The sequence below is a fragment of the Onychomys torridus genome, chromosome X (genome assembly GCF_903995425.1).
Source record: "Onychomys torridus chromosome X, mOncTor1.1, whole genome shotgun sequence".
NCBI classification, from domain to species: Eukaryota; Metazoa; Chordata; class Mammalia; order Rodentia; family Cricetidae; genus Onychomys; species Onychomys torridus.
This window is the reverse complement of record NC_050466.1, coordinates 2,270,317-2,280,396: the sequence shown is the minus strand read 5'-3', so window position 1 is coordinate 2,280,396 and position 10,080 is coordinate 2,270,317. Positions and strand designations below refer to the sequence as shown.

At 50.0% G+C, this 10,080-nt stretch overlaps 2 protein-coding genes across 6 annotated transcripts; both read right to left on the bottom strand.

Moving 5' to 3' along the window:
- Window positions 1–269: 269 nt before the first annotated feature.
- Praf2 (PRA1 domain family member 2) lies at window positions 270–3,105 on the bottom strand. Its single transcript, XM_036175111.1, has 3 exons — window positions 2,584–3,105; window positions 1,376–1,593; window positions 270–1,032 (listed from the first exon to the last, which is right to left on the bottom strand). Exons 1-3 carry the CDS (start codon window positions 2,760–2,762, stop codon window positions 893–895), a joined length of 537 nt encoding a protein of 178 aa, XP_036031004.1. The 5' UTR covers window positions 2,763–3,105; the 3' UTR covers window positions 270–892.
- Window positions 3,106–3,172: 67 nt separating this feature from the next.
- On the bottom strand, window positions 3,173–9,255 carry Wdr45 (WD repeat domain 45). Of its 5 annotated transcripts, XM_036175108.1 has the most exons (12): window positions 8,860–8,948; window positions 7,919–7,966; window positions 7,535–7,606; window positions 7,358–7,432; window positions 7,164–7,268; window positions 5,292–5,397; window positions 5,083–5,177; window positions 4,577–4,656; window positions 4,266–4,474; window positions 4,083–4,184; window positions 3,855–4,000; window positions 3,173–3,613 (listed from the first exon to the last, which is right to left on the bottom strand). In XM_036175108.1, exons 3-12 carry the CDS (start codon window positions 7,587–7,589, stop codon window positions 3,504–3,506), a joined length of 1,083 nt encoding a protein of 360 aa, XP_036031001.1. In that variant the 5' UTR covers window positions 7,590–7,606; window positions 7,919–7,966; window positions 8,860–8,948; the 3' UTR covers window positions 3,173–3,503. The 5 variants fall into 5 exon arrangements, with proteins under 5 accessions (XP_036031001.1, XP_036030998.1, XP_036030999.1 ...); XM_036175105.1 differs by lacking the exons at window positions 7,919–7,966; window positions 8,860–8,948 and adding an exon at window positions 9,004–9,255; XM_036175106.1 differs by lacking the exon at window positions 7,919–7,966 and having other exon boundaries at window positions 8,860–9,014.
- Between the last annotated feature and the right edge of the window lie 825 nt (window positions 9,256–10,080).

Genomic DNA, 10,080 nt, shown 5'->3' with positions numbered 1-10,080 from the left:
TCTGCATCCCACTGTTTTAATGCTGATTGAGAGGCTGCAGGTGAGGACCATAGGCGTCACCCTTTCAGCACTGAACCAGTCAGGTATGGTCTGGCAGAACTGAAGACAGCCACGGGGTTGTTCATTGAAAGGTACAAGATGGGTTGGGGATTTAGCTCAGTGGTAGAGCACTTGCCTAGCAAGCGCAAGGCCCTGGGTTCGATCTTCAGCTAAAAAAAGAAAAACAAAAACAAAAAAAGAGGTACAAGAACTTCACACAAGAGGCCAAATTAGCTTGAGATTCAACCGGCTTTATTGTTGCAGGAACGCTAATGTATGTGCTCCATTCCCAGTTGGGGCTATCCCTAGGCAGCCCCACACCTTGGTCCTCAACACCAGGAAAATGTGGGGGAGGGAGGAAACCTCTAAACAGAGTTGGAGGGAGGCTGTTGGGTCTGCTGAGGGTTAGGGTCATCTGGGCTCAAGGGTTCATTGGGGTTAGGGCTGAGGACACTTGGGATTTAAGCTCAAGATTTGGCCATGTCTTAACCTGGGTTCCAAGCTGGATGGGGTCTGAAAAATCCTTAGTTTAGAGTTCAAGATTTGAGAATGTCCTGCTCCAGGCCCTAGATTTGAAGTATGGAAAACCAGTGAGTCCCAGATTTGGGTTAGGGGAGTATCTCTTGGTCCTGTTTTGAGATTGGCCATGGATACACTGGATTAAAAGCCCCGTTTCAAGGCGGATGTAAGTGACTGAGTCTCCAATTCAGTGCTGAGGAAGACTTTGGTCCCTAGGTAATAGGGCTAGGTGTCTTATTTTTGACAGGCCAGAGGGCTCTAGAATCGTTTTTAAATGGCTGAGAAAAGGCTCCCATCTTGGGTATGGTGTGGGGGTTGTCTAGATGCCAGGGTCCTAGGATCCAGCTTCCTGCTCTTGTCCCAGTGCCTCTAGGAGCAGCCCCATTGGTGTCCGCTTTAGACCAATGCTCTCGATCTTGTTCTCAATCTTGTTTTTAAGGTTTCTCAGGCGCAGTGAAGCATGCAGCAGGATCACTGTGGGCGATACCAAGAGTGGGTCAGGGAGGGGCCTTAGCTTGCAGCCCACAATGGGGAGATTGGCCCAGAGGCAGGCCAGCCTGCTATGGGGGATGTGGCCAGGAAGGACATTGCAGTAAATCAGGACTTGGACAGTTTAAGGCACTTCACACTGAAGACCCACAAAGGTAATAAAGAGGCATGCTCCCAGGAGAGGGAGCAAAGCCAGGGAAGAGTTAGTGGAGGCATGTGTGTCCTCCAGGTTTCCAGTCCCCTTAGCCCAGGAACCAGTGCAGGGTAGGTCTGGTGTCCAAGCATGAGCTGTCCATTTCCCCAGCTGTAACAGGGAGAGTAGACTCACAAAGCACCGGAGCCGTGATGCAGAGCAGGAAGGTGAAAGCGCCGCCCACGGCCCAGAGAATGAGGAGGCTAATGGCAAGCACTGTAGCCAGGCAGGCAGCTGGGTGGCTGCGACGACAGCGGCGCACAGCTGCGCGGGTTTCAGCAGCCCACACCAGCACCCCGAGAGCCACCACCACTACCAGTGCACTCAGGAGGGTGTGCAGTGGACGAATGTACCTGCAGGAACAAGGGCACTCAGCGAACCTCACCATCCACCAAATCCTGGACCCCAAGAGGTTTGTTTCCTGGCTCCAGAATCAGCATCCTAGCAGATAGTCTCACCAGGCCTGTCTCCATCTAGTCCATCCTGCAGGGATTCCTGTGAACTCTCAATTCCTCAGTACTACTGTCCTATCAGATCCTCATATCCTGCTAGAGGTCCTGGGCTCCCAAAACTTCTCTGGTCTTTGGCTTTAGACCTGCAGGGTTTCTTTCTAGTATTCCCAGATCTGCTCCCACATTCCTTTCCTTCACCTTAACCCTTGGAGATCCCTCACCAAGGCTTTCAGTCAATACACATTTCTCTTTGCAGACTAGGCACTTTCCAGGTGTCCTTTCTTTCAAAAGGCCCTCCACTACCCCATTTTCATATAGAACCACCCTCCCGCGGTTGCTTGAACGAACCCGTCCTCGGTTTCAGTCCCAGGCTTAACCCTGCCCAAGACCCTCTTCTAGACTGTCTGTCTTTGGCTTCCAGCTTCTAAACACTGGGTCTTCCCTCTGGGCCCAATATGAGCAGGCTCTTCTCTACAAACTCACCTTGCAAACCCTGTCTTTACTACACCCCCACTTCTGTCTTAAACCCTCCAGGGCTCCCTTAATCTGCCACATCACTCACATCACTGAACCTCTTAAGTACTCTCACATCCCCATATCAGACCTTCCTTAAATCCGGGCCCACCTCCTAGCCCACATTCCTCTTCAGCCCCCCTCCCCCGCTTTCCTACCCAGGTCTTCTCTCACCTCCCCCCACAACCCTCCTTATAACAAAAATCTGCCTCCTTCAAATCCTTCCATCCATGCCCCTCAGACCTTCCTTTTCTACCGAATTCGCCCTTCCCAGCCCAGCATTTCCCCTTAGGTTTCCCTCTCCTCATCCTCAAATACCCGCAAGTCCACCCTACTTCCCGCTAGTATCTTCAGCCAATCACTGCCTCCCTCCCTCACCCGGCCAGAGCGAGACTGGTGCCGAAGCAGAGAAGGTAATTGGTTTGGTAGTAGAGGAGATTATTGATGACGCGGTGACACCATCGCTGTGGATCGCCTAGATCAGGAGCCGCCAGACGCGCAGACCCCAAGACAAAGTCGTCTAGGGCGCGCAGCGGTGGCAGCCGCACCTCCGACATCCTGCGGGTTGCTGGACCAGCCTGAAGGGCAGCGAGACTACAACACCCGCAACCCCTCACGGCACCTCGAGGCACATTGGGAAATAGAGTCTAGGGGGCGACGTCTACCAACGCAGGCGTACTGCGCAGCTGCAAACTTGAACGTCACCAGAAACCACCAACTATGGTAGCAGAGACTGCCGGGAAAGCAAGCTTCGCCACGCTGTAAGCAGCTCAAAAGTGGAACTTCTCTTCACCCCTGGGCAGGGCACCACGCCACACTGTGACGCCGGGACTCTGCAAGCTGTGTGTTGACTCAACGCGGAACAGACTAAGACTAATAATAGGAAGTCAAGTCCCAAGCTATATTCCACTTCCTGTGAGGAGCCTAGGTCACCCTGCTCCAGGAAAAGCATGCCCCACCCTTGAGGTCAAGTCATAAATGCCATTTAAAGGCCCTTTATTCATATACATCACAGAGGCTATCTCCTGGTATTCTTTTTTAAATCCCCAGGTTGGATTACGACAATCCTTTTGGGTCCCTGTGAATGTTTTCCAGACTAGGTGGCCCAGGGAATCTGTCCTTGGCCTTCAGCACTGTCACAAAAAAAGTGCTTGGGGGAAGTGAGCTGTTTATTTAGACACAGCTGTGCTTGAGTGGAGAGTGGGAGGCCTCATTAATGCTTGCTGGTTGGTTCAACACCCTCAAGACTCAGTTTGGCCATCTGCTACTGCAGGTTCCTAGTACAGCTGCCAGGGCTCTTAAAAGTCATCGTCATCACAGATGTCAAGGTACACGTCAAAGGCCTCTCTGTTGCAGTTTCCATCAGGAGTGAAGACATATTTGTGGAAGGTCCCATCTACGCAGATGGCTAGGGAGGGTTGAGGTGTTAGGAAAGGTTAGGAGATGCCCCAGCCACATATTCCAATCCTCTCTGGTGTCCCACCATGGCTCATGGCTTTTGCCCAAGTGCCACACCCTTTGCTAATTATGAGGTTGAGCCACACATTCCAGTTTCTTCCAGCTTCTGAAAACCCCTAAATCCTTTTAGGTCCAACCCGCAGTCCTTTACCCATGTAGTACCACAAACCAAGGGGGCTCTTGTCACTCACCAATTACAGAGTTGACATTTTTGGAAGTATTTCGACCAAAGGCGCAGATGCATGCTGATTCCGCAGGCACAGTAAAGCTGGCCAGGCTCCACTGAGAATCCACGTACTGCCCAATCATAGGCCCGACCTTGCCCACACGAGCCAGCCTGTAGGCAGCATTTGGTAAGTCCAGGTATGGCACATGGCCAGGGGGATTGGGGCAACACAGGATAGGGTGAGGATACTCACGCAGAGCGCCGGTTGAGGCGGGTGTCTTTAAGAGCAAAGATATGGACAGTGCCCTTGTCACTGGAAGCACAGAGGAAGGAGGAGTCGTGGCTGAAGTTAATGCTGCAAGACAGACCGGTAATGATGTCCAACATGGCGACTTGTGCTGAAGGCACCAGCCCACCACACATACACTCTGCTCACCAGTATAGGGTGGCAGGGTCAGTGCCTCTTCGAAGCTCCACCAGTTTTTCCTTGGACTGGGTGTCAAAGAGACGAATAAGGGTACCCTTCTGGGAGGCCGAGGCCACCACAGTGCCTGGCTGGTTCAGGGACACACAGGCCACATCACTCTGGTGTGCATTAATAGTGAATGGAGCTGAGGAAGTACCAGGCTTTGTGCTTGCCAGGTCCTGGAGTCGGAGGAAAGAGTTTGGGCTTGGGGTAATATGGCACAAGTTCACAAAGACAGGCAGTCCATCCACCTCGCCACCCTTGCCCACTGGCTGGCTCACCACAAGTTGTAGACTTCCACACTTGTGTCCAGGAAACACAAGCAGTTGCTTCTCCAGGCTTGGGCAGAGGTCACACAGCCCTAAGTTGTGAGGATGAAGTGGGGATGGGCAGGTGAAGAGGAGGCCAGGGGAAGGCTGAGTCTCAGAATGGATAGAGCTGGACAAGGGCCGGCCAGACTTTAACCCTCTGTGGTTTAATACCCATAGCAACCTGACAGGGGTAGGCTTTGCATTAAGGTCCACTCTCCATGGTCTGAACAGATTGCCAAGAAATCCTTGGGGGCCCAGGGCTCACTGATTCACTTACCCATGTCCTCAGTGAGTGCTTTCTGATGTCAGGTGGGGCAGGACTAGGGGTAGGGATAAGGTAGGGACTGGAAGGGCTATATCTCTGGCATAGAGCCTCTCCCTCAAGATCTCTGAGGATGTGTTCCTTCTTTTATCTCCTCCTTTTTGCCTCTTCCCAAGCCTCATATCCTTACACCTGGATATCTGGGTCCTCTCACCCTTGGGGTTGTCCCGAGTGTCAAACTCAAACAGCTTTCGAGGATTGTCAGGGAAGGAGTAGACATAGATGCGGTTCCTCAGCACAATCACAATCCTGCAGACATCACAGAAGGCTATGAGGAAAGGGAAACTGCCGGAGTGGAGGAAGGGTGGGCTTGTAACTTGCGTGGGAACCTCCTGCCCCCATCCCAGTCTTCATCAAGCTCACTTGTCATGGCGCATGCGCACAGCCAGCACTGGCTTGGTAAACGTGAACTCCAGCACCAGTTTGTCCTTGGAGTCCTTGCCTTCTCGGGCATCGTCCCAGATCAGCACTGATAGGCAGATGGGTGGGTTGACAAGACCAAGGTTTAGGGTAAGAGGCAGACTGGGTGACAGAGGGCCCATCCCTATTCCTCATGGGCCCTCAACCATTTGCTTCACCATTCACTAAATATTCACTGTGAGCCTCACACAGCATGAACACTTAGGGACAAGATCTCTAAGAAAATGCATTCTAGACCAGCTATGCTCATTTGGAGATAAGAAAATCAAGGCTTGCTGGGCGGTGTTGGCACACACCTTTAATCCCAGCACTCGGAGGCAGAGGCAGGCGGATCTCTGAGTTCAAGGCCAGCCTGGTCTACAGAGTGAGATCCAGGAAAGGCACCAAAACCACAGAGAAACCCTGTCTCAAAAAAAAAAAAAACAAAAAAAAAACAAAAAAAAAAAACCAACCCAAACCAAACAAACAAATCAAGGCTCAAATGATCGGAGTCAAGGGCCTGTGGCACAAGAACAAAGAGTTAAGGATCCACAACTTCTCTCTGTAACTACTTCGATCTTCAGGATCCAGTCCATACTCAGGAGATTTTGTGAGGAGTTCTAGGGTTCTGTGACTCACTTACAATACGCTTGCCATGTCGTGTGGGATCAACAAGAAAAAAAGTTAAAACAAGGTGGTACTTGAGGCACAAGTCAAGAAGATATAGGAGAGATGGCTCCAAGATTTGAAAACCTACTACTTATATAGTCTTAAATAGTCACTTAAGAAGGTCTGTTTTTTTATCAGTAAAAATGAGGATAAGGAGGCTGCGGGTATGGCTTTAGCGATAGAGCATGCGTAGAGCCCTGAGTTCCATCCACAGCACAACAAATATGGGAAGAAGGGCGAATGGTGAATGGTGTTTCCTACCACACAGAATTAGTTGGGAGTGGTAGGGCACACCTTTAATCCCATCAAGCAGAGGTAGGAGGGTCTCTGTGAGTTTGAATCCACCCTGGCCTACGTAGTGAGTTCCAGGACAGTCAGGGCCATGTAGAAGACCTGTCTCTAAAAACCAAAAGAAAGAAAACCCTACAAAACTAAATGAGCTCAGAAAAACAAAAACAAACAAACAAACAAAAACTAAATGAGCTAATGTATGTAAAGCCAGGTGTGAAGGCACGAACCTGTAATCCTGGCAACTGGGAGGTAGGTGATCAATTCAAGGTCATACTTGGCTACAAAAGACCTTGTCTCAAATTAATATGTTTGTGTATAAAGTGCTTAAAATTACTATTATGGTCCCAGTAAGTGCTCCATTGTTTAAAACATGGCAAACAGGAGATGGACAAGATGTGGTTTCTCTCTCTTTTTTTTCAGAGCTGAGGACCGAACCCAGGGCGTTGGGCTTGTTAGGCAAGTACTCTACCACTGAGCTGCATCCCCAACCCAGTTTTTCTCTTTTTATAGTGCTGGGGATGGAACCGAGGGCCTTGAGCATACCAGGAAAGTGTTCTACCACTGAGCTACACCCCCAGCTCCAGTGATGTTTCCTAAATAAAAACAAAAGTGCTCGGTGTGATAACGCACACCTTTAATTCCAGCACTCTCTGAGTTTGAGGCCAACCTTATCAACAAAGAACTACACAGTGAGACCCTCTATCAATAAGTAACAGATCAAACATTTCAAGCTGTAAGATTCATGACTTACAAAGTATGCCTCACTGTGGGACTCTGAGGTGCTGAGGACTTCATCTGCCCATGCCTCAGGGTTGTATGTGGGAAGTGAGGAACCTGGGGAATCTAGGTCAAGTGCAGGATGAAAGAAGCACTTACCTGAGATCTCTGAGAACTTGGGGCTGCCACCACCGCCCACCAGGGCCAGCAGGTTGGATCGGTGCAGCATCTCTACCAGTCCCACGCTGCCTACCTGCTCGTGGTCTGCACAAGGACCAGGGTGTCAGTAGAGGCAGATGCCAAATGCCCACATCAGCCCTTCTGCCCACTGCCCCCCAACTATAGCCACTTACCCAGGTGCCCCTTCTCCATCAGTGGCTCCACATTATAGATGCGTACGCCTGTCTCCATGGCACAGCAAAAGCAGCCTGGGGATAGAAGGAATCTGTCTGACTCAAAATTCTAGGGCTCATAGCCATCTCTGACCCTTCTTTCCTATCTTTCCCACAAAGACACAATCACAAGCTTACTTTGGTCTTGGTTGAAATGTAGGCTGGTCACACCTCGGAGCGGTTGCTGAGTCATGGTCCGGGACTGCCTCCCTAGGCACAAAAGTGACAGCATTTCGAAGAGTTCTGGAGTGCCCTCTCTTAAGTCCTACAACTTCTGTCCCCCAAACCATTCCTTCTTCCTCACCACTTTGTCTATTTTGTTTTGAGATAGGGTCTTGCTACGTATCCCTGGCTGTCCTGGTACTCCCTAGGGAGCACAGGCTGGCCTTGAATTCCCAGCAGTCCTCAGCCTCCACTTCCTGAGTGATGGGATTATGGGTGTGTGCCATCACTCCCGGCTTCCTCCCCATTTTGATACTTTTCTTTGCCAGACTGCAAAAAACAAAAACAAGTGGAGTATACCTCCGAGTATCTGTTCAAACCAAGATCACCCGCAGAATGTATCTTGGCCTGCAATGACATACATAGACTCACAACTGCCATAAACAACACCAACCCTTACTGAACCTATCAGGAAGTAATGGGGTAGAGCATATCCCATGATACCTCCTCATTCCCAGCCATTCTTGGCTCTAATTCCTGACATGACCTCAAATCTCTTTCCACCTGCACCCGGCCCCACCTGTCAGTAAAGAAGAGAACAAGGGCTAAGGTTTCTTGCATCTCCCTGCAACTGCTAGGAATGGCCCACCTCCCACAGAACTCCCTCATTTATCTGCCCCCAGGACCTCTCATTTACAGCCTCCCATGCAACACTTTCCCAAAAGCCCTTTCTCATACTGCTGATTCTTCGAATTTGACACATTCCATTCCTTGTCCATGACTCCTAACTGAGCTGACCCAACGCCATTCTCATGAACCTCCTTCCCCCTAAAATTTGTCCCTTTTATTCCCACATTATCTCCAGTAGACCCTGCCCTAGGTCACAGATACACCCTAAAGATCTCCCACTACACACCACCCAACAAACCTGCCTTGGAAAACTTCAACCTGTTTCTGTCTCCCTGTCCTAGAAGCTTCATGCTCTTGTCGAACCCCATCACTCCAAGACCTCTGTCCAGACACACCCCCTACCCATCCTCTAAGACTTCAAACCTACTTTTTCTGCTGTAACAACATCTGGGTCTTGCTTCTACATGAGCCATACTCTGCTCTAGCACTAGCTTCCAAGACCCTCTTTTAGATCTCTGGTCCAAATGCCCACTCTAACTAAGAACCCTAATTGATATGTCTCACCCTCTCCCAAAAGTCATGTTCCTTTCCATGACAGCACCGACTCAAGCCGCCTGTCCCCACCTGTCAAGACCTCTAGTACAGACACCCACCCCACGACCCTGACCAACCCTTGGATCGTGCTCCAGCTGCTTTTGCTGACTTGCTCTTCACCCCTCCCCGACCCCTGCCCTAGCTGTCGGTGCCGCCTGCGGCACGAATTTCTGACCTCCCGGGCTTAGGTGCCCGGCTCCGCTGTTTACATCAGGTCTTACTTCCGGAGGAGGGAGTCTGTGACCGGAAGTGACTCATCCTGGCCTGAAAATCCGGCCACAGTTCTCGCCCAGTTCGCGGACTTGTGGAGCATCCCGAGCAGTGGTAGAGTCCTCCGAGGGGAGTATCAGGAGGAGAATGAGGGTCGATTGGGGAACTGGAAGCACAAGAGACTTCCGAAGGCAAGACTATCTGAGGGGACCCGGAGAGAAAGAGGGCCTTCCCCTCCCTAAACGGAAGCGGGCCAAGCATTGAACTCGTTAACCCACTGAGAGATAGAGGGGTGAACCTCCCAGGCTAACGAGTTAGTCCTCTGAATTGAGCTAGAGTGGCTGTCGGATGTTTACCTTTTAGCTTTGGAAGCTCCAAGTTGGGAGGAAGATAAAAGATCTTGAAAGTTGAGATCGCCTTGGGCCGGAGAAGAGGCGATGGGGTTTTACTTTCTTTTCCCCCACCCTATCCTTAGCTCTGTTTATTTACAAAATGATAAATACTGTTTTATGCTAAAACATCTATGTGCTCCAGGCGTGTTTGTGCACTCTTGAAGTCATAGATAATACTTGGCTAGGAAGAAGCAAGAGGAACAGGACTTAAAGGTTATCCTGGGGTACATGAGATCCTTTCTTTAAAAAAAAAAAAAGAAAGAAAAGAAAATAAAGAGAGAAACAGAGAGTGCTTACCGTGGAAACACAAAAGGCTCCAAATTACACACTGGGAACATTAGAGTTTTGAGGTCAGTGTATATATACGGTCAGTTGTGAGAAATAATAAACGAGTTGGGACTGGGGGCTGAAACAGGATTGCAGAGAGTTTTCACCCAGGGTTACTAAAAAAATCAACAAAAGGAAAAGAAGAATGGAGAACTACATTGCATTTACCACAGCCAGGGCTATATAGTTGAGATTCTGTTCTTGTTTGCTTTTTAAATGTTTTATTTATTTGTAATTTTTTTTGTTCGTTGGTGTTTTGCCTCTATGTATGTCTCTGTGAGGTGTCAGGTCCCCTGAAACTGAGGTTACAGACAGCTGTTAGCTGCCAAAGAGCAGCCAGTGCTCTTAACCGCTGAGCCATTTCTCCAG

What these genes read in the sequence shown, in the direction of transcription:
- Praf2 (XM_036175111.1), bottom strand. Translation starts at nt 2,762, where the DNA reads ATGTCGGAGGTGCGGCTGCCACCGCTGCGCGCCCTAGACGACTTTGTC. An exon ending in ACCAGTCTCGCTCTGGCCGG is followed by an intron (nt 1,594 to 2,583) that starts GTGAGGGAGGGA and finishes TTGTTCCTGCAG; the next exon opens with GTACATTCGTCCACTGCACA. An exon ending in CATCACGGCTCCGGTGCTTT is followed by an intron (nt 1,033 to 1,375) that starts GTGAGTCTACTC and finishes TATCGCCCACAG; the next exon opens with TGATCCTGCTGCATGCTTCA.
- Wdr45 (XM_036175105.1), bottom strand. Translation starts at nt 9,253, where the DNA reads ATGCTTGGCCCGCTTCCGTTTAGGGAGGGGAAGGCCCTCTTTCTCTCC. An exon ending in GACCCTGCCACCCTATACTG is followed by an intron (nt 4,185 to 4,265) that starts GTGAGCAGAGTG and finishes TCTGTCTTGCAG; the next exon opens with CATTAACTTCAGCCACGACT. An exon ending in CGCCTCAACCGGCGCTCTGC is followed by an intron (nt 4,001 to 4,082) that starts GTGAGTATCCTC and finishes TGCTGCCTACAG; the next exon opens with GCTGGCTCGTGTGGGCAAGG.